The sequence below is a fragment of the Neolamprologus multifasciatus genome, chromosome 9, assembly GCF_963576455.1.
Source record: "Neolamprologus multifasciatus chromosome 9, fNeoMul1.2, whole genome shotgun sequence".
Classification (NCBI taxonomy): Eukaryota; Metazoa; Chordata; class Actinopteri; order Cichliformes; family Cichlidae; genus Neolamprologus; species Neolamprologus multifasciatus.
The window spans coordinates 2,767,903-2,791,832 of NC_140447.1; the positions used below are offsets into that span (position 1 = coordinate 2,767,903).

The 23,930-nt window shown below is 42.2% G+C and overlaps 1 protein-coding gene across 2 annotated transcripts in view; it reads left to right on the plus strand.

Moving 5' to 3' along the window:
- The window catches only part of kcnh2b (potassium voltage-gated channel, subfamily H (eag-related), member 2b), a 299,962-nt gene that overhangs the window by 7,467 nt on the left and 268,565 nt on the right, over positions 1–23,930 (plus strand). For both annotated transcript variants that reach the window (XM_085172651.1, XM_085172652.1), the window contains exon 3: positions 22,994–23,224. In XM_085172651.1, coding sequence (XP_085028777.1) covers positions 22,994–23,224 — 231 coding nt within the window. The remainder of the gene's footprint in view (positions 1–22,993; positions 23,225–23,930) is intronic.

Below are 23,930 nucleotides of genomic sequence, written 5' to 3' on the forward strand. Positions count from 1 at the left end.
ATATTGGCGATACTTGAACAGCCCATAATAAACAGAGCAGGGTCGTCTCTGGTGGTTGGTTCTTCTGCTCCATCTGTTTCATTCTGAGGTGTAAACACAGCAACGCTGCTGCTGGAGTCAGCAGTGAGTCAGAGCCTCGAGATCGCTGTGAAATCACTCGTCTCTCACACTCTTTGTCTTCCTTTCTCACACACACACACACACACACACACACACACACACACACACGCACACTCATGTACTTGTAAACTCCTGGAGCTTGTAAACACTCCTCTCCAACTTGCTCCTTCCTCCTTACTGCTCCTTGTCTCAGCTGACGACCAGCCTTCCCTCCACCTCCCTCCACCCGTCTCCTCCCTCCACAGATGCCCGACGTGCAGCCACGCCTAACTGCCTTCTGGCGTTACGTGGGCACGTATTCAGCGAAGCAACATGGTACCTGCTGGGGGTGCTGAGGGGGAAGAGGGTGTGCGTCTCCTTGTTGAAACGAGGTTGAAACAATTATTTGTCTTTTGTGCAACATGTGATTCATCCTCATCCTCCTTTTGGGTTTTATAATGAGCAGCTTCACTCAGATTATGCCGCCCACGCTTGCACGCTGTTTTGGTGGTGGCAGCTACCTGACACCACAGTCACGTTTTTAGAAGAGTAAGTATAGTACATTTAAACTTACTCTGCTGCTGTTAAGGAGAGGAGTGTGTTACACTCACTGCTCCAGCTGCTCCCTGGAATTTGATCCATCTCAGCTCAAAAACACATTTGTAACAAATTAAAAGTTAGCAAAGATTCACCTTCATCGCCTCGTTTTTCTGCAACAAACTCAACACATGGTTGTGTTATAATGCAGCAATGACACAGCTGTGTTAACACTCCTGTTTAAACATGAAACATAAAATATGGCTTTATGAGATGAGTTGATATGCTTGGGATCTTTATCTTATCATGACCAACGCGTTACTGTAATCCGATTACTTTTTTCAAGTAACGAGTAAAGTAAGAGATTACTATTGCAAAAACGGTAATTAGATTACCGTTACTTTCCCGTAGGAACGCTGCGTTACTGTGTTACTAAAACCGTGATTTTTTTTGCGAGAATGTCTCATGACAGTGACGTAAGCGAGTGCGACGTTCGTGACAACAGCTGTGTGCAGATCAACAATGGATCATATATCGAGTGCAGAGAGAGTATGAGCGTGCAGCGTTTAAAGCGTGGAAGTACTGACCTTACTTTGAGTTTGATTCCATAAAAAGTGACAAAAACATTAGTGTCCGTTGTGCGTGGGAAGAAAACTTCTTTTTACAGTAAAAAAACCCCTAAACTTCCAAACAAGCACCGAGTAGCTACGACATAATGGGAACCTCACAGAGAAACTCGCGGATTCTTCCACTGACCGCGGCACACCTGCACCAGGGTAACCCTCCGCCTACCCCACTCCTGCTTTACAGGTGAAAATAGAGCAACAGGACCGCTAGTCTTTGACTTTATTTATTTTCTGCTGTGTTTTACTTGCATCTATTTGAAAGACTGAGTGTAAACACACAAAATATTTTATTTTATGTGCAGGAATGTGCAGAAAATAGGTTTAAATGTTAAACAAATTTCTTCCAGTCAGAGAATGTTGCAGATAATTAAATGTTTGCTTGATGCACAAAGTTAAAAGATTAAAACTAATAAAACGAGTTTTAAAAAGAGACTTTTCCATTTGATTACATTTTGTATGATGATTATGCAGAAAAAGTAGAATTGGGCTGAAAGATCTATCACTTTATCACCTATTCAGGTTGTAAATCGTGTTTTTAAAAAGTAACTAAGTAACTAAGTAATTAATTACTTTTGAAAATAAGTAATCAGTAAAGTAACGGGATTACTTTTTTGGGGAGTAATCAGTAATTAGTTACTGATTACTTTTTGGGGAAGTAATCAGTAATTAGTTACTGATTACTTTTTTCAAGTAACTTGACCAACACTGGTAGTTTTTTTTACAGTGTCTCTGAGCAACACTCGGTCTGACCTTGGGATACGTTTGCTAAGACGTCCACTTTTGGGAAGATTGGAAACTACTTTGAATATTTTCCACTTGATTAGCCGTTCATACTGTGGAATGATGGAAATGGGCTTATAACCCTTCCCAGATTGATGGGTAGCAGCAGCTGCTTCTCTGAGATCGGTGCTGATGTTTCCCTGCTTGGCATTAAGTCACCTGAATGCACCGCAGCAGCAGCCTTTTAGAGGAGCTCACACTTACCGATGATCAGTTAATCAAATGCATTTGCTGAGCAACATCTCGCTCTCAGCTGTTGATTTCTCTTTTCCTGAAGTGAGAAAAGCTGAACTTAGTTTTTCATATTTCTGCCTTTCGGCCTCATTTTTGGTGACTCATTTTTTTGTTGTGTTTTATTTTGAGGCCTGCTAAGGACCAGATTTTGCAGTTGTGCATGAGGTCAAATACGTTTGCGTTTGTGTTTTTCTGCTTTAATGACTTGAGTTGAGTTTTTAAATTCGGTTCGCAGCTACACAGTGATTGAGAAAAACAAGCTCACAGTCTGCTTTCTCATGCCACGAAGGTCCGGGAGGATCCCATCTCCTTCTGCATCATCAGCTTTTAATTGGTAGAGCCTTTCATTAAAAACGAAGAAGTAGCGCCCCGAAGACTAACGCATCAAACGATGCTTCCCTACTGTGCTTTTTTCCTAATGCTGAGATGAAAACAGGAAACAAGCCTGAGTGCATCAACAGCAGCCAGTCAGGTAATCAGGAGGTTTATCTCTCACCTTGATGTCAAACTGAGACAGAAGCAAAGATGAATAAAGAAGAAACGATTCCACTCAGGAGTTTTTCACCGTGGACACATTTCATATATTTCTCTGATAGTTTAGACACGTAAAGACTGAATGATGCCATTCTGTCATCGTTCAGTTACAACTGCATCAGAAGTCTGTGACAACATTTCAAAGTAGATCTGTGCTTAAGTTGTCCTGCGATTCCCTCTGTTAGCTTTAAAAAGCAGGAAACAACTGGAATTAAAGCATCCTTATCCTTACTGTAGAGCATTTGTTATGAAAATCTATTTGAGATAATGACAGTTGTACCTCATCATTGCTCATTCAAAACGGGCTATTACTGCAAAATGCACCACAATTTTGCAAACTATGCAGTTTAGCCTGCATGTACTGTCTCGTTACCTCTGAAGTTATGATTTCATTTGTTATTTGTCTGTTCAAACACCTCCAAACAGAAAAAAGTGCAAAAGCACACAAAACACAATGAAAACAGAAAAACAAAATGCATCCAAAGTATGTTTGTGGAGACGATAACATGTCGAGCTAACAGTAAACGGACACTACTAACATGTATCTTTAACATGATAAAAACACACATCACCACATTGCCCATCTTTTGTCCCTCACAGTGATCAACGCTGATGAATCGGCCGCTTGTTTAAAAACAGCATAAACAAAGTTCCCAACTGCAGGATTCACTCATGTCTGCCTTGAATTAGTTTGCTGGAATAGGCAAGGCAAGTTTATTTGTATAGCACAATTCAACAACAAGGTGATTCAAAGTGCTTTACGGAGACATTAGAAACAAAAACAAATAAAAAGCATGATTTAAAATTGATTAAAACAAGCAAACAAACAAACAAACAAACAAACAAAACAGATAAAATCAGTAGTTAAAATGTACGTTTTGAACAAGCAAACAAACAAGCAAACAAACAAACAAACAAACAAACAAACAAGCAAACAAACAAACAAACAAACAAACAAAACAGTAGATAAAATCAAAACAGATAAAATCAGTAGTTAAAATGTAAGTTTTGAAATTTAAGCTTAAGTGCGGATTTGGTGTTTTGTTAAAATGCAGCTGAGAATAAGTGAGTCTTCAACCTGGATTTAAATAAACTGAGTGTTTCAGCTGATCGGAGGCTTTCTGGGAGTTTGTTCCAGATATAAGGAGCATAAAACGCTGAATGCGGCTTCTCCGTGTCTGGTTCTGACTCTGGGAACTGATAAAAGACCGGATCCAGATGACCTGAGGGATCTGGAAGGTTCATACTGGGTCAGGATGTCACTGATGTATTTTGGTCCTAAACCATTCAGAGCTTCATAGACCAGCATCAGAACTTTAAAGTCTATCCTCTGACGGACAGGTAGCCAGTGTAAAGACCTCAGAGCTGGACTGATGTGGTCCACTGTTTGGTCTTAGTGAGGACTCGAGCAGCAGAGCTCTGAATGAGCTGTAGTTGTCTGACTGATTTTTTAGGTAGACCTGTAAAGATGCTGTTACAGTAATCAAGCCTACTAAAGATGAATGCATGGACTAGTTTTTCCAGGTCCTGTTGAGACATCAGATCTTTTATCCTTGATATATTCTTGAGGTGATAGTAAGCTGATTTTGTTATTGTCTTAATGTGTTTTTCTAAGTTTAGGTCTGCATCCATCACTACACCCAAATTTCTCTCGGTTTGTGGTTTTTAGGTGTATAGAAGTTCTCTGGTGACCTGTAGTCGTTTTTCTTTGGCGCCAAAGACTATTACCTCAGTTTGTTTTTGTTTAGCTGGAGAAAACCAGTCATTAATTTCCTCAATGCATTTACCAAGAGCCTGTACAGGGCCTCGGTCTCCTGGTGACATTGTGATATATATTTGTGTGTCGTCTGCATAGCTATGGTAGTTTATTTTGTTGTTCTTTATAATCTGTGCCAGTGGGAGCATGTAAATGTTAAACAGAAGGGGTCCCAAGATGGAGCCTTGGGGAACTCCACATGTGATACTTGTCTGCTCAGATGTGAAGTTACCTATTGATACAAAGTATTTCCTGTTTTCTAAGTATGTTTTGAACCAGTTTAGCACAGTTCCTGAAAGACCTGCCCAGTTCTCCAGTCGTTTGAGTAATATGTTGTGGTCGACTGTATCAAATGCTGCACTGAGATCCAGTAAAACTAAGACTGACATTGTTCCACTGTCTGTATTACCTCAGTTTTGTTTTTGTTTAGCTGGAGAAAATTGTGGCACAACCAGTCATTAATTTCCTCAATGGAATAATGTATTTACACCTTACTGTGCCGCCCATGTTTGCCTTTGGAGGGAATAATGCAACTTTGTAGCTTTGTATGCTAGAAAACATCACGTGAACTATGGAGTTGTGCATTTCAGTCGGTTGCAGGTTTGGTCACAGAGCACAGCTGTTTCTTATAATGCTGCAAAAATCTCAGCAGGTGTGAGTCTGCAGATTGCAAGGCTTTGATATGAAATGCAGAGGAGCCTTAGAAAGGAGGTCAGGGACTATTGATTTACAAGAACTGCTCGTTTATAGAAACAGACACATTTCTTATTCAGGTGGAATTCATCCTCAGATATGGCTGCTGTTATCAACATGTTTCAGATTTTTCTGGAGAACAACTCTGAGGGAGTGCACATCACTGCACGAGCCTGTCCGTGTTCTTGGTAGATCCCAGTGCTTTGCTCTCCTTCTCAGCCTGTGCCTCACTCTGTCACTGCTTTATCTCCTGGCAGCTGCCCTTTCTCTCTCGGCCTCCCATTCATCAAGTCGCCCTCCTACGGGTTCCTCCTAAACTTCATCACACACCTCTCATCTACTCTTGCTTTGTCTTCACTCGCTCATTTGGACTTCCTCTCTCATTCACTGTGCCACAGAAAAGGCCAGCTAACCGACTTAAGGACCCCGGAGTCCCCAGTGTCCTGGGGATTAGACCTCATTTACATAAATCTGCATAACTTCATTAAGGCACAGGGAGACGCGGTACACACTGCAGCCTGAGACACTTCAGAGCGAAACAGCCCATTAAGGATGGAAGTGATTATGGGATTATCACTCCTAACGACTGTTGGGGACTGGAACTCTGAAAAGTTCCACGCTGCATGACTGAAACTGTTCAGGAGGAGATTGGAGATTTCGGTCAGATGACCTTAGAAATGCATTCATCTCGACTGTTTCTGTTGCTGTTAAAGTTAGATGTGAGGTGCTGCAGTCAGCATTTAAACATTTAGTGGTGGATTAAAAATACAAATATGATGAATGAAAGTGAAAGCTGCGACCCGAGCATGTGCGAAACCCCTGCTGTCTCCTTTGCTTCGTCACACTGAAATGCTCAAAACCTGCAGGTTTAAATGCAGCTTTGCAGTGTGAGCAGTTGTGCAGCTCAGTGGCTAGCACTGTCTAACTGAACTGTGAACCTGCTGATCCCATGTTCTCTGCTCCTGCACAGGTAAGAAGGTGTGGGTGCTCCCACAGCTTCCCATAGTTCAACGACATGCATCATGTGATCCTAAAGTGGACACCAGAGTGGCTCAAAGAAAGTTTACAGAATAGAGTGAATATGTGGCAAAAACTGAGCGAGAGGGGCTGCTATTGTGTGTGTGTGTGTGTGTGTGTGTGTGTGTGTATAATAGCAAACACTGAAATACATTTTTTGCACGCAGCGATGAATTTTGTTCACTCAAATTTAGCTTTTCTTCGCTCAAAATAAATTTCTCCTCAAAATGCGACACTTGCACCTGCATTTTTTTACGTGCGCTCAGAATAGTGACACAAAAATAACGCCATCAGTTTCTGGTACTTTTTCAGCCCGAGAAGTTTAAGACTCTAATAGACTGCTCACATTAAGAATAATCACTCTTTATTTAAATAGCCATAATTACTATTAATGAGATTTGAAATGATGTGAAGTGGGTTAAAGTTTACACCATATTAATAGAGCTGGGCGATATGAGATTTTTTCATATCACGATATGTTTTTTTTTCATTTCAGGCGATAACAATATATATCACGATATAAGCCAAATAACTATATTTGTAAGATTTAAATGTGCCGTTGCTCACAAGTAAAATGTGAAATAATTAGCAGCTAGTTTTGATTTAAATATTTATTTCCCATAATAAGTTCAACAGGGTAGATGTACTTAAGGAACATGAGACTTTTTCAGATAAATAAAGGCAAATATTGCAAACTACACAAAAGGCAGCCGCTAAAGCGTTTAAGTTTCAAAACAGAACAAACAAAACAGACTAAACTGTCGATTCCACTTAGAAACAAAATATTAATTTTAAAAATAAATCTTAGTTTGTTTTACAGAAGAACAGACAAAAATGACTAACTTTTGTCAATATCAAATAAACTGAGAACTAAAAGGAAATTCTCAATCTCTCCTTGTTGTATAGCTGAGCTTTTCAAACAGTTTTAACAGTTTAGTCTGACAGAAGCCGAATGGCGAATCAGCGCTTCCAGTCAGAGATTGAGCATGCACCGCTTTATTGTATTTCCAGACTTGCTTTCGGCACATTTACAGTGGCTACTCTGTTTTTTGTCAGACTTGAAATAGCTGAAATACCTTCACACTACGGAACTTCTGTGGCTCTTCCGTTCGACAATCTCTCCGGCGTTGGAACCATCATCTGTTTTCTCTTCGGTAACCTTCGCTCACGCTCTCGGTTGGTTTTTCTCTAGTCAGCACACTCATTTCCTCCATTACCCGGGCGGCACGGCGGCTGGCTGCTTCCCAAACAAATACACATGTGCGGTTTGGCACTTGTGCTGTACGTAACAAGTCATGTGACGTGACGCTGCGGCTGTGATTGGTTCGGCTCTGCGCTACTTAATTTGGATTGGCTGTTCTTCTTTTTTTTTTTAACAGGACAAGAGCGATGAGGTCTATCGCAATAGTTTAATTTTTCTATCGAAAAAAAGTTATTTCGCAATACATATCGTTATCGTTCTATCGCCCAGCTCTACATATTAAGAAGAGAAGAAACATCTGTTTCCAGGCTGAAATCAACAGCCTTCAGTTTCACTTCCTGCATCGTCACCAACGAGGAATCGCTGGCCGAACTGTTCACGTGTGCTCACTAAGTGCACTGAAGCTTTATGAGGACGAACATGTCTTGTTAGTTGTTGTCTGCCTCTTTGTTTCCCTGACATACAGCGTACTGAGCTCAGGGAAACTACTGCCTATGGTCCAGAGTCAACTCATATTACTAATATCTAATATGCATGTGCAACATATCTGTGCTTGGCACCTCTGCTCTGCTGGGTCTCCAGAGTGTGTGCTGTGGTGCCGTCTCCCCCCTCCTCACAAGGAGCTGACACACTGTGCTAACTGCTAGTCTTGTCAACACTTTTCCGCTCAGTAAATAAGTAAAAACTCATTCCTGGAAATGTTTTATTTATGGATGCTGTTTAGAAACTGTTCCAAAAATGCAACCTTATGTGGACGGAAACAAATGCTTTAGCCGTCAAAACATGACAGGACCCCCCCACATCCTCCTGTCAGCTGTCTCACACTGATGACATCAGCATTTCTCCACCCGTGTGTGCTTGTGTGTTGCTGACAGCGTCAGGCCAGCATCTGTAATGAGACAAAAATACAAGTAAATCTTGGAATACCTCATTGTGCTGTGCCTGCATTTTCCTTTTGAAAAGCTGTTGTAGTGCCAGCTGAGGGATAGATGTCATTATTTTTGTGGCCCTGTGGGAGCTGACTGGAAGTGCAGCTGACTGACTGACCAATCAGCTGCTTACCGACTCAGGCAGAAATATGTCCCACCTGTGAGCCGACAGCCGGGGGCTGGATCGGTTTACATGCTGGAAATATTTGACCTCCATCACTGCTCTGAGTCTAATTCTCTGCTTTTTTCTAACAAAGAAGTTGTTATATAACTTCTTTGTTAGAAAGAAGTAACTCCCTTTGGTCCCTAATGTTGAACATCTTTAAAGCGATATTAGAAATCTTTTTTGTATTTAGACTTTTAAAGATGACGCATCTGCTTCATCACTAACAGCTGCTAAGCTGCTAAGAAGATACTAGTACTGTGGTAGAAACACCCCCTTACAATTCATAGCGTATGACTCAGTGACTGTTATACCTACTCATCATTTCTCTGAAGCTCTCTATAATTCAGACCAACGGCGCCGGCAAAAACTATTCTGATGCAGAAAACAAGACAACTGGAGCTCTGACCTCAGCTGTCGCTCACATGAGCTGATGTTAAAATGTCTCAGCCACACTGAAGAGACACATTCAGGATAGTAACATTTAGGTAGTGCTCATACTGTTAAATATGTTTGGGTTTGACAGAAACGTGTCCAACATGTATCCTGCTGTACGTGGAGGCATTGAGTCAGTGTTGGCTGGCACAAAACTAAATGGACCAATGGGAGCAGTTCATCTGTAACTTTCTGTCTTTGTTTAGAAACTTGAAATAATGTTTGAGAGTCAGATTTATTTCTCAGCAGAAGCTGAACACAGAGCTGCTCAGTAGTTTCTGTCCTGTCCATGGAGCATCGGACCGCCTACTTACCCTGTCAGGGGAACTCAAAGCTGTGAGAGTCTGCATGTGTTTTGTGGACCTGACAGCATTTCTTGAGGGGGGGGGACTCCCCCCCCTGGGCTGGCCTTTCTCACCAATTCTGTTTCTTACGGAGCCCCGCAGGGGACATGGGAGAAAAAAAAATTAAGACGGACTTTTGCGAGATCTCGCAAAACTAACTCGGGATCTCGCAAAACTTTTGCGAGATCTCGCAAAAGTTGAATTCCAACAATGGCGGCAGCTACTTAGTTGTAATATTCCTCTTTCTGGATCACAAAATACACTTTTAAGATAGTTTGAGGCGTGAATGTAGTTGTGTAAACGTCAGATATCTGCTCGGTTAACAAGACATCACATATTTGCAAAAGTGCTCTGACGTTTTCGGAGATCTGACACCCACTATCTCGAAGCTAACGGTCGAGACCTACTACAGCCGGGAGGAACACCGCTTTCCCGGCACATCGTACCTCGACCTCCCGGTCGGCTTCGAGCTGGCAGCCTCCGAAGAATGCAGCTAAAACTTTTGCGAGATTCCGAGTTTGTTTTGCGAGATCTCCCAAAAGTTTTTGCGAGATCTCGCAAAAGTCCATCTTAATTTTTTTTTCTCCCATGTCCCCTGCGGGGCTCCGTCGTTTCTTAATAGTTATAGACAAATTTTCACAGCGCAGCCCGAGGCTGTCAGATTCGGTATTCTCAAGATCTCACTTCATCGTTTGCAGATGATCTGATTCTGTTCGTGTCATCAAACAGCAGCGTCCAGCCTACTCTGGTGTATCTGGGAATAAAACACAACATCTCCAAGTCTGCTTCTCTGTCAGAAAGGCTGGAATATCCACGGGAGTTTGTAAATGAGGTGTTTATGAGTGAGGGAGGGAGTGTGGAATTGACAGATGAATTGGTACGGGGTCAGGAGTGTTGAAGAGACCGGATCAGTCTGTCATAGTTAACACTGAGTGTGAAAGGGAAGCTGTCGAGTTACCTGCTGATCTGCGTCCCACAGTGACCACATAAGACTGTGGATGCCAGCTGTAAAAATGAACTTCTTCAGACGGTGTCTGGGTTTTAGGGTCTGCCTGCCCCCAGGATAGAGAGCTCAGTCATTTAGGAAGGGCTCAGCTGCTACTCGTCTACATCGAACTAAAGACTTGTGTTGGGCAGCTGACTTGAATGCCTCCTCACGTCTCTGTGGTGTGGATTTTCAGACATATCCGACTGAGAGGAGACACCGGGGCAGATTCAGGATGTGCTGTAGAGATTATATCTCTCATTTGGTTTGGGAATACTGATGTTTCCCAACAGAAGAGCTGGAAGAGCTGGAAGAGCAAATGGATGGAGTAAAACGTTTTTGTCCATTAAGATTTTTAAACAGGACCTGACGTGTGCATTTCTTCCATCACTTACACCAGAAACACAGTAGAAACATTTCTTTAGTGGCTTGTCTGAACAAGAATTACTACTACTATAACTACTACTACTCTGCTTAGATCTGCAAGGACAAAAACAACTGAACTGTGCAGTGATGGCAACTGCCCTGTATAACTGAGATGAGTGTGGCCTAAGAAGGATGACTAAAGATGAAAAACATGGATTACAAAGAGTTTCTGTTTTGTTTGAATGTTCATTCAATCAGTGCAAAGAATTCAAACGTGGGCTTCAGGCTACAATATCACAGGCGTCACACTAGATGGACATATAGGAAGACTCTTCTGTTGAAATGTATGAGACGAGTCTGACACAACTTTCAGGGTTCAATGATGGCTCCCAGGTGGTCAGATTGCTTCTGAAAGGACTCGATCGTTTAGGGCGCCACTTTTGCTCGGGAACGTTTTGACGTTTTATTGCACATGCAGTCGTGTTTCAAACACTGACACTGCCCCTGGGATGCAGCTTCACATCCTGAGACGCTAACGTGAGATTTTGTTTTTTCAGCTGCTCAGTTGTGTAAAACTGTAACCATGACAACACTAACTGTAGCTAAGTGGAAGCCATGTGGTGCCGTAATGCACATGTCAGATGTCTGCTTACGTTGTTTTTCCAGAACTCGCTGCGTAGTGCTTTCTGTCCCGATGCCTGCCTCGTGCGTGTAGCGAGAGACGGGAAACACGACTAATCTCATGAAGTCTGCCGTGAGTGTCAGTCATGAATGTGATGTAACAGTAACCTTCACAACAGACAGAAGAAAGGGTCAATCTGGCAGTTACAGTTTGGTGTGGAATATGAGGGGTCCTACATTTATTCTGAATTTACTGTGTCAGCGCTCCGTGTTTGACAATTTAGCATGTGTCATATTTCTCGTTTCCATGGCAATTGCACAGTTAGTGGGTAGAAGCATAAAAGTCGCTGCAGCCTGTCTGAATGATTTTTGTCAGCATACGTCTGCTTCGTCCTCTTTTTTCTCCCCCCTTCCTTGTTTTTCTTGATCTTTTTTCTCCCCGTTTTCCCCCGTTCACATTTCTCTGTCCCCTAATCTCGCTCCCTCTTTCCTTATCTCGCTCCCTCTTTCCTTATCTCGCTCCCTCTTTCCTAATCTCGCTCCCTCTTTCCTAATCTTGCTCCCTCTTTCCTTATCTCGCTCCCTCTTTCCTTATTTCACTCCCTCTTTCCTTATCTCGCTCCCTCTTTCCTAATCTCGCTCCCTTTTTCCTTATCTCGCTCCCTCTTTCCTAATCTCGCTCCCTCTTTCCTTATCTCGCTCCCTCTTTCCTAATCTCGCTCCCTCTTTCCTTATCTCGCTCCCTCTTTCCTTATCTCGTTCCCTCTTTCCTTATCTCGCTCCCTCTTTCCTAATCTCGCTCCCTCTTTCCTTATCTCGCTCCCTCTTTCCTTATTTCGCTCCCTCTTTCCTTATCTCGCTCCCTCTTTCCTAATCTCGCTCCCTCTTTCCTTATCTCGCTCCCTCTTTCCTTATTTCGCTCCCTCTTTCCTAATCTCGCTCCCTCTTTCCTATCTCGCTCCCTCTTTCCTTATCTCGCTTCCTCTGTAGCTAGCAGGCAACGAGCTGGTGTGTTGACTACTTCTTCTAACACACGGGTTTCCCTCCCTGCCTGCCTACTCAGAGTGTTCAGGGAGATTCCTAGCACATACGCACACTCACAGATACATCAGTCACTCACAAACAAATAGATAGCACACACACACACACACGCACACGCACACACACACACACACGGGCAGATTAAGGGGCCCTCAAGGTCTGGTGAATTATTCAGTCTGTATGTGCAGCTAAAATCATACATATATAAGTGTGTGTGTGTTTGTGTGCGTGCATGTGTGTGTCAGTGGGAATAAGAAATAGTGTTTTCCTCCTGAAAAGCTTTAATCAGCTCCTGCATCAGCTCTCTCCTCGCTGGCTTCAAAAGCTCATTAGAGGGAAATTATGGGGAGAAAGGAAGAAGAGTCAGAGTCAGCTGGGGAGCTTTTGATCACCTTTAATACCTCCGACGGACGTTATGGAGAGTTGACTTTATATTTACTGCAGTCCTGATCCCATGTTGGAATACACATGTCACTGATTCATAAACTAATGTGATAAATATGTGTTATTTATATACATTGTGGTGTTGTGTGGACATTGTGTTGTCCATCATCAAAAATATAATGAGAGTTGGCTGTGACTGAGCGCTGAAGGGACCATATTTTTTTTAAATGACACCGGGGACGAGCTGAGGGGTCATTTCGCCTCAGATTAAGGCACCTCGTCACTGGCTTCATTTTAAGCTTCATCAATTTGAATGAGGGTTGTGGTCTCCCTTCAATCTTTGATCTGATTTTTAACTGATTTATTTATTTATTTATTTATTTATTTATTTATTTATTTTTATTTATTTATTTATTTATTTATTTATTTATTTATTTTTATTTATTTATTTATTTATTTATTTATTTATATTTGAATTTTATTGAATTTTATTTGATTTGATTTGTATTCTTTCACTTATTGTTGCATGTGTGTTGCTGCTGCCTATCTTGCCCAGGTCTCCCTTGAAAAAGAGGTTTTTAATCTCAATGGGACTTTCCTGGTTAAATGAAGGTTAATAAATAAATTTGTTTGCCTGAGTGACAGTTGCCATAACAACTGTGCAGCTTTTCCACTTTCACCTTTTTCCCAACACTTCTTTAAACATAGAAAATCACAAAGAGCCACTTTACATCGGTGGCCACACACAGTGGGCACACACAGTAAAAATCCCCTTACCGTCTGTGGATTTCATCCCTGTGATATCTCAATATAAGACAAAGGAGTGCAATCGCAAGAGCACTTCTTAGTTTTACTACAAGGTAAAGAAATGCTGCTCTGTTTAATAAAGGAGTCACGACTCTGTGGGCCTATTACAGAAAATACTCCGACTGTCCAATGACTGTAAGAACGTTTTTGTTAAATAATTCATCCTTAAATTTTACAGCGAGCACATTCTTAAAAATGAATGAAAAAGAACTTTCTATTCTTAATAGTGGAAAAAACAGAAACTGTCATTTAATTGTTTATCTATTACTTTGATGGGGGAGATCTTCATCAGCAGGACAAGTTGTAAACTTTATGAAAATACAGTTAAAAGATGAAAGTGTGTGCCCTCGTTCACAGATCCCAGACACCCAGAGGACCGGACCAGAGCAGTGGTCTCCAACCTTTTTTGCGCCACGGACCGGTTTATGCCCGACAATATTTTCATGGACCGGCCTTTAAGGTGTCGCGGATAAATACAACAAAATAAAACTAGTACCGGTACCGAAAAAAAGAAGATTTATTCATAACACACGTGAAAAGACCCAGGAAAACCGAGTAAAGATAAAAATGATAACAAAATAACGCTGAAAACCGATAAAAACCCTGAAAAATATACATTTCACACCTGAGCCTCAACTCTCGCGGCCCGGTACCAAACGACTCACGGACCGGGGTTGGGGACCGCTGGACTAGAGTCTTTGCTGGGCCGATTCTGGCCAGAAGGTTTGAACCCCTGCTGTTGCTCATGAAGTGTTAAAGATAACACATATTTGTTTTTAACACTTTTAAACGTCTGCTGTCTATAACGCACGGACATCACCATACGCTGTGCAGCCTGCACCACCCTCAAATACTTCTCATGCAGTACCACAGTCGCCCTCTTGGGACTATTATACGCTCCAGATCCACAAAGACACAGACGACTGCGTCTGACCTTCTCCTCCAGATCGATCCTCTCAAAGCAAACATCACATCTGTAGAGCTCCCTGCCCTCCTCCCTCTGTGCAGAACACCTTCAGCTACACTTCCTCAGTCATCTGGTAGCTGGAGACAAACATTCAAATAACTGTGACATTCTTTTAAAGTAGAATTTGAGTAAGTTGCTAGTAGTAGTGCAAACCTAACAACCATAAATTTATGTGCAGTTCCACCTGTCCTGTCAGTGTCAGCAGGTAGTGTTGGACACTTATTACTGTAGGTTATTAAATAATGTTTTGTATCCGTCACTTAATATTAAACATGTTGGATTTTCGTACATTTGTGCACATCTTTCACAGTCACAATAAAACCACAGACAGCATCAGGTCGCTGGGGACAGTCACAGCGCTGACAGTATGAAGCACCTTTGAGAGAAGTGTGCAGTAAGCAGAATGAGAAGAAATGTTACGCTGTGTATAGCTGCCCACCATTGCCCTTGTTTAATTTGTGCACATTGCCCTCTGCTTCCAAATACTGCCATCTCCTGCACTTTCCTCTGTGAATGCCTGCAGTGTAATAATAAGCTCCTCACCCCTTCCCTGCTAGAATAAAGCCGGCTTTCTTTCATGTCCAGCTGTGTCCTAAACACCGAGCAGCTTAAACCACGAGTCACCCGAGTTTTTATGCTCTACCTGCTGACTCTTCTGCTGTCCGTCTTCCTTTTCTTTTCCACTAGACAATGTCTGGGGACACACAGCAGCAGCCTGTGACATGCTTTCTGGTGCTTCTATTTGACTCCCTCTCTCAGCCTGGTTTCCTTTGGTTCAGGTGTTATATTGTCATTTTGCAGATACAGTACATCTGCATCACAATTGCACCAAACGTCCTCTTCATGTGTCTTATATTTAAAGAATAATTACATTTTTCCTGGAAAAAATAACATCTTCTCGGTTCTTTCGGCCACAGACTGAAAATCATTTACTCAGCGGTCTGGAAAAGACGTGCAGATGTACACAAATACAGTACGCACACACTCAGCTCTGCCTTTGCATTGCCTAGTGCTTATTGCAGCCAGACAAAGCCATCAAAGTTTATGAGCCCCTGAGGGCAGCTCACTAATTCATAGAGACAGCTCTCAAGTGCATCTACACAACTGATCTTCAGTGTTTCCATGAATACCTGAACAGGTGTGTCCACCGCTTGTGTCTGCTGCGAGAACAGCCTGTCGGACTCAAGATGGACAGCTTTGACTGATGATGTGTCTCTTTAGTGAAGCGATGGGGAGAGGCTGTGATAATGGTGCGCTGAAAGCAGACATTTCCATTCAGGAGCCCAACATTCACTGATGGTCATGCTGGGAAACAGAGGTACTCTTCACTTTTAAAATTATGAATAACACAGCGCAGCTACCTTAATGATCTCCTCAGCCTGTATATTCCTAGGAGCGCTCTGAGATCGTCAGTTCAATTGCTCTTGGTGCAACCTCGCTTCAGTAGCACCTAACCTCTGGAACAATCTCCCACTGGTGCGTCTGATTCAGTTCAGACTTTCAAATCTCGATTGAAAACTTCTTTGGTTTGGCCTTCTCGGCTACCTAAGTGTATCTATCATGTGACTGTCCCCCATGTTACACCTCTTTGTCTGCCTTTGGAATAATGTTTTGTATTGTTTTAACTCCTGAGTTATCTTAGCTTATCTTATCTTAGCTTAGCTTAGCTTATTTTAGCTTATCTTAGCTTATCTTAGCTTATTTTAGCTTAGCTTATTTTAGCTTAGCTTATTTTATCTTAACTTAGCTTATCTTATCTTAGCTTAGCTTAGCTTATTTTAGCTTATCTTATCTTAGCTTAGCTTAGCTTATTTTAGCTTAGCTTATTTTAGCTTAGCTTAGCTTAGCTTATCTTAGCTTAGCTTAGCTTATCTTATCTTATCTTGCATGCCTGGTTAATTATTGTCTTCCACCTGCTAGTTTATTTATTACCTCTGGTTTTTAAATGTGCTATACAGATACATTTGTATTGTATTGATTCTTGTACGTGACTGACGGAGGTTTGAAAAATCTGCTGCCACTTATTTGGGTTCAACTGCCACAAAGGCTCGCCCATTAGTGTAACATAAAGACGTATCGTTGAGCGTTTACTCGTCTTTATTGGAGGTGTTGCAGCACAGAAACGGTTTATTTTGTGGATGTTGAGATGTGAGATGTGAGATGTGAGAGCTCTGTGTCAAAAATATCCTTTTGTTGTTTTGTGTGTTTGACTTGCTGTTTGAATGACTTGTTGGCCCCGCCCCTCCCTGAGCCTGGTTCAGCCGGAGGTTTCTTCCTGTTCAAAGGGAGTTTTTCCTTCCCACTGTCGCCAAACTGCTTATTGGCTTTCTCTCTGTACTGTAGGGTCTACCTCACAATGCAAAGCACATTGAGGCAACTGTTTTGTTATTTGACATATTGTAAAATTAAAATTGAATTGAATATTCCTTCAAGTGTGGTTTAAAAATTCCTCCTGTTTTTCTCTTTTGTTTTCCTTTCTGGACTTTTATATGTTTGCACAGTGCAGAAAAGTAAACACCCATAGACACTGAAATGTGCACTCAATCAAAAATAATTACAGCTCGACAATTGAAACAGGGACACATTTTCCAATAACAATGACTCATCTCGAGCCCGACACAGGAGGCGTGATATCGACGGGCAGAGCTGGAATGTGATGTGCAGAAATGTCGGGTGTGGCAGATGCATGTCTTGCCAGTGATGATAAAATGACTTATAAATCACTATTTGAGAGGGAATTACTACACTCCCCTCTGTGAACCTCTTCGTAGACGTAATTTACAGGGAATAATGACCGTCTACCATCTCTTCCTCCTGGGACTTTTTCATAATCAAGTTTAATGAAGAACACTTAGTAAGAAAAATTGACCCAGTGCACCGACGTGGGTTTAATTTCATTCATTCATTCATCATAGGGACAATGTATGACACATTACCTTCTCCCAAAGATATTGGCGCTGAGTCGTAGATGAGCCAGGCTGTGGATACTGACTGAGACAGAAAGTTGCTCACTGGGCTGACAGAAAAGCCAGCTTTGGCTCTCAACACATCAGCAAACATTTCCTGACAAGGCAACGATCAGTAAGAGAGGTGAAGACGTTTGGCTGGAGCTGGTGGATGCTGCTCGTCATTAGTTTCCCCTGGCATCGATTTAGAGCCTCAAAGTTTTTACTTTTGTGCTTTGTGATTATTGCCCAGCCTCTTTTTTCACGTGGTGATTGTTAAAGACGTGGCTCTGTGTCCATATTCTACACTAAAACAAAACAAACTGTCATCATTTATGTACAAAATTACATTTTGTAGCATTGAAAGCAGTTCTAGGTACAGTGTGGGCCGAAGTGTGCGTCACTGACCAAAAACCAATCACAAGAGTCACGTCTGTCACTGCAGCGATACGGCGTCCTTCCCTTATCGTAGCCTGAAGTCCTTGGGGAAGATTTATCATTCATGAGAAAGCTCTACAATAAAAACTAGTTCGTTTCTTTTTCCACAAATAAGAATCTGCCAGGCAGCAAAAATCTTGTTACCTTAATTTAAATAATTTATACCACCCAAAGAAGCGAATCCTTCTCGACTCTCCTTCATCCAAAGCTCTGATGCACGCCTCCCATCTGCAACCTCCTCCTGAAAAACAGCCTTCTGTCCCTTAAAGGCCTTTTCCCTCATTATAATGGGCATGTCTAGCTCGAAATGCTGCCTTTCTAATGGCTTTTAAATGTGTTTGGAGATCTCTCGAGCGACTGTTATTTTTGCAGAAGAAGATAATGGTCACAGAGAAACTCTTTAAAAAGTCTCGATCTCAGCTCTCAACTTTTGGAAACGCTGTCAGTGTGACATCAGTAAATAGCTTACAGCGAACATCTGGACGTTTCAAATCCAGCTGAACACAATGTCATATTCATTTAGTAAATTATGACCTCCGTGTTTTATTCACAATCTATGGCTTTAGTCCTCGTGTTTCTTTCTTCTTCAGTAAATCTGAACATCTGGAACTAGACGTTCACAGTTTGTTCTTAAATGCTTCCACTTAAAAACAATAAATAGTTTTTATTCAAGTTACCTCAGATGTAGGGCTGGGTATCGTCACTGATTTCTAGAATCGATTCAATTCCGATTCACAGGGTCCCGAATCGATTCGATCCACGATTCGATTTAATTCGATTCGATTTAATTCGATTTGATTCACTTTGATTTGAATCTGGGAAATTTTGACAGTCAGAAATATTATAATTCAGATCAGTACATTTACATATTTTTGTATCTATAAAAAGGAAGCTGACACACGCAAGACTTTATCAAAGGTGTGAGCGTCACAGCAGAGGCCTTTGTGTCAAAGTAGCTGAAGATAAAACACAGAAAAACATGAAGGTGATTTTCCTGTTCTGGGATTTTATAAAAATTTTCTGCAGTACATCAAAAACGAAAGAAAATCATTAATCAACACATGAACATTACCTCTGAAGTTACAGCGGTTTTATTAGAGACACGGCTAAGCGTTTTGCATTTTGCATAATTTTAAAAAGTTTAAATTTGTTCAGTATTGAACGGCAGAAATTAGGTTTTATTTTCGGAAGTATATAAAACGAAAAAAAAAAACGTCGGCCGACAGCGCTGTAAACAACGGTAGACTTGTGCGTAACAAGCAAGCGAATAATGCAGAAAACAGTACAGAGAGAGAGAGAGAGAGAGAGAGAGAGAGAGCTGTGCATCGTGGTGGAAGCAAAACAGTAAAAGTCAGAGTGAATTCATGACGTTGTTTATGTGAAACATAGTTTGGATCTTCTTTTGCTGCTGGTTCGGTCAATATTGTTTGGAGAGAGATAAAACTAACAGCTTTAGAATCAGCGCATAAAGGGCGTGAACACAAAGCGCGGACCGCTGACAGATCAGAATCAGCGAGCTGTCGGCTTTCAGCCCCGACTGTGAGAACGGCAACATCTCACTGATTCTGATCCGCGGGTTGCGCTGTGTGTTTAAGTCTTTGTGCAGAATCCATGTTCCTGCTCTCATTTACTGTTTTAGCTGTTTGGTGGTTGTTGAAATTTTGTGAGATTTCACCAGAGATTCTGGCATTTTCGGGCAAAATAAATTTATATTAAAAAATCGATTCAGGATTTTAATGAATCGATTTTACGTTATCCAAGCCAGAATCGATTTTAATCGATAAATCGATTATAAAAACCCACCCCTACTCAGATGACTCACAGGATTATTATAATAATTATTCAACTTTTACATTACAATAAATGCTGTTCTGAACACCTTAAGCCAACGACCAATTATAAAACAGCCTGATCACTGGCAAATATTTTGATTGAGTTTTATTGACATGACAATCCTCCCGAGTAATATCAGTGCTGGATTTCCAGCAGCATCAGGACCGCTCTGCTGACTGTCAGGTTTCTGGTCTTCAGGTGGAACAGTCAGGAACGTAGAAATGTGACCTGCAGCTGAAGGCTACAAATAAACAAAAGATTTTGCATATTTATTATGACAGACAATGGCATCGGCTCTTCAGCCACAAATGTTTCATCAGGACTCTCTGCAGCCTGCGTAAAGGGGAAATTGTTTACTAAAAACAGCAGTTAGTGTTGGACTTCGTGGAGCAGGAACTCTTGGAGCCTAAGAGAAAGTCAGCTTAGGAAGATCTCTCCAGGAACAATTTAAATAGAATAAATAAAGACTTGGATTTAATTGAATTTAAAGTCAAACTGTGAAATAATCAGGGACGATGATGTGATGTGGTCACCGTGATTAATGCAGTTATTGCTTCATCACTTCTCTTCTAATCAGTCTGTGAAGGTTCTCAGTCATCCAGGTCATCGTAGTCAAAGGAGCTTGCAAAGAAAAGCGTCTGGACTTCTTTAAGTTACTTGAAGACGTTTCACCTTCATCCGAGAAGCTTCTTCAGTTCTAAAGTCAAATGGTGGAGAGTCCCAGATATAAACCTAGTGGGAGTTTCCCCCCACAGAGGGACAAAAGGACCCCCCGGTGCATTTCAGACCCAGCAACACGCTCAGACAAAAACTGGTTCACCCGAAAAACACAAACTTAACAATGTGGTGTGTGCCGTACAGCAGCGAGGAATGCCCAGACCTCTACATTGGAGAGACCAAACAGCCACTTCACAAGCGCATGGCACAACACAGAAGAGCCACCTCCACAGGACAAGACTCAGCTGTCCATCTGCATCTAAAGGTCAAAGGTCACTCTTTCGAGGATGCCAATGTTCACATTTTGGACAGAGAGGACAGATGGTTTGAAAGAGGAGTGAAAGAAGCATCTATGTCCACTGTGAGCGACCATCTTTGAACAGAGGCGGGGCTTACGACACCAACTGTCACATCCTGGGTCATCTGACCTCAGGAATTCGCATGATAAGGTGGGGCCAGGTTGCACAATGAGCTCACCTGAAACTCTGGCTGATTGGGACCCACACCCAGTTCCACACCTTGGCTCAGGCGATTAGAGGATCATCAGGGGTCCTTTTGTCCCTCTGTGGGGGGAAACTCCCACTAGGTTTATATCTGGGACTCTCCACCATTTGACCTTAGAACTGAAGAAGCTTCTCGGATGAAGGTGAAACGTCTTCAAGTAACTTAAAGAAGTCCAGACGCTTTTCTTTGCAAGCTCCTTTGACTTCTCTTCTAATCCCACTCTCTCGTGATCTTTCTCCAGATACCTGCATTCATTATGTCAGCTGTTTCATGCTTGTGTCCTCTTTGTTTTCAGTCGCTCTCCCCAAAGTCTTTCCTCAGTGATCTTTTTACATCTGTTATATTCATCCTTTCTTTTCTCCTTCCTTCTTCCCACAGTGGGGCTAAGTGAAAGAAACAAGAAGCTTAATGCTCTTTAGTGGAAGCCATCTATCAAACTGGCAGACTGTCAGGCTAACACAGCACAAACACACTCCCACTCAGACTCTTTCATTTATGTCGTTTTCCAGTGTTAGCCAAAGACGTTCGAGATTTCCCTTAAAGACACTTTTTATTCACAGCATATGAAACAGTGAGTGAGAGTCTGAGTCCTGAGTGAAGGAACATGTTTGAGTGTCTTTGTGTGTTTAAAGCTCTCTGATTATCATATTGTGACACTGAGCAGAGGCCACGGAGCAAAAGAGCTCCTTCTACAGTAAGAGGTTCACAGGAGAGACACTCTGTTAGGGTTGCAGCTGCCATGTAAAGTTTTGGACCTAATTACAAACAAACTTTCATTTCTGTTGCATTTTAGTGTTATTTTAGCAGCAGAAGTGCCAAAAATCATGTGGTGCTGTTTGTTGGGTGACAGCAGGCTGAAAGTTTTTCTTTGTTTCAGTTAATATTAGAATTGAAAATGAATAAATCTGAATCTCTTTGGAGATTGGGTTTGACAGAAGCAAGGACAGAATAGCTGCTAATATTAGCTTAATGTCTGAGTGCTTTTTGTCATTCAGGGCAGAAGCAGTCTGAAGAAAACGTTGAAATGCTGCCTCTGGTGGCTTTTCAATGTTGTTACAATGAAGATACAGATTTAACACTTTTAAGATATTTTGAGGCGTGAATGTAGTTGTGTAAACGTCAGATACCTGCTCGGTTTACAAGACATCACATATTTGCAAAAGTGCTCCGACGTTTTCGGAGATCTGACACCCACTAGCTCGAAGCTAACGGGAGGTCGAGACCTACTACAGCCGGGAGGAACACCGCTTTCCCGGCACATCGTGCCTCGACCTCCCGGTCGGCTTCGAGCTGGCGGCCTCCGAAGAATGCGGCTAAAACTTTTGCGAGATCCCGAGTTTGTTTTGCAAGATCTCGCAAAAGTCCGTCTTAATTTTTTTTTCTCATATGTCCCCTGCGGGGCTCCGTAAGACGTGAACAGGAACGAGCCTCCACGTTAAAATATTTGAATCCTCCTCATAGGGTGACCAACCGTCCTCTTTTCCTCGGGCGTGTCCATTTTCCCGCTCTGTCCAGGTTTTCCTACAGAGTATGTGTGACATCATCAGCTGCTGCTTTGTGAGTGGTTCCTCTGCGCTCACAGACGGGACAGACGGCGCGCTGATGATGTTTAAAAGATGTCAAAGCACAACTCCAGCTTTCCCTCGTGCCGTCCTGGTACTTGTTCTTTTATTTCTGTACCATTATTTAATTCCAGAGGTTTCTAAGTTATTTTTTGCACTTGTTGACTTATAAAAGCCTATATGACACTTTTTATTTCACCATTCATTAACCGCACAGAGAAGGCATCGTTTAAATATGTTAAACGTTTCTGATTAAAGTTTTCTGGGCCATAGTTTTCTGGATCATATGTTGAGTTGGTGTTCTGGGCAAGTGTCTTCTTTGGAAATCCAAATATGGTCACCGGAGCTTTCATTCAGGATAAATGCGATTAACCTGAGCTACCTGTTTCCATTCACTTGATCATATGTTGAGTTGGTGTTGCTGTGTCAGTGAAAAGTAAATAAACAGCAGAAACCTTTGTCCTTTCACCCACAGGTCGCAAGTTTATCATAGCCAACGCCCGAGTGGAGAACTGCGCCATCATCTTCTGTAACGATGGCTTCTGCCACATGTGTGGCTACTCAAGGGCTGAGATCATGCAGAAGCCGTGCGCGTGCAACTTCCTGTATGGACCCGACACCAAGCGACTGGCTATCGCCCAGATGGCGCAGGCCCTCCTGGGGTCGGAGGAGAGGAAGGTGGAGATCAACCTTTACCGAAAAGACGGTAGGAAGAACAAAACGATGCTGTGCTCGTCATTTCAGAGCTGTTTCTGCTCGTGTGTGCACCTGTTTCTGGCCCGAGGGAGATGACACTGGATTTAAGGGAATATAAGCAGATCATTTCTAATAGAGTAAAGCTTGGTGTCAACTTTGTGTTGGGGACAGAAGGTGTGCCAGAGAGGCTTAGCTGCTTTAATTGAGACAGTGGGGAAACTGGTAAAGGGAGAGGATCTGATTTGATGGAGAGAAGGAAGGTAGATGTGTGTGCAAAGTCCTTCACTAGGCTGAAAGGAAGTAAGCCCGAGAGCATCAAAACACTCTACCATGGTGGAGATAGGAAGAAAGACGGATGTTGGAGGAAGAGTATCTGAACAGTCTTGAGGTGAAGAGAGACGTGATCGTGAGTTTGAAGCTGGAAATTGAAGGTGTGTTAAATGCTGTCAGCGTGTATGACACTCATTTAGATGATGAGGTAAAGATGGTGTTAAAGAGACAAATGCAGAAGGACAGATAGTGTTCAAGAAGAGGGAGGAACACAGGCTGACCAGTGATACTGGAAGATGGTGCACACATTTCGATTATATCTTGTGCAGAAGGTGCAGTTTGAAAGAGATGGGAGGTTGCAATGTGATGTCAGGGTGTAGTTAGGCAGCATCAGGTAGTAGGTTGTAGAATGATTTTGCAAATCAAGAAGATGAAGCGTGTGAAGG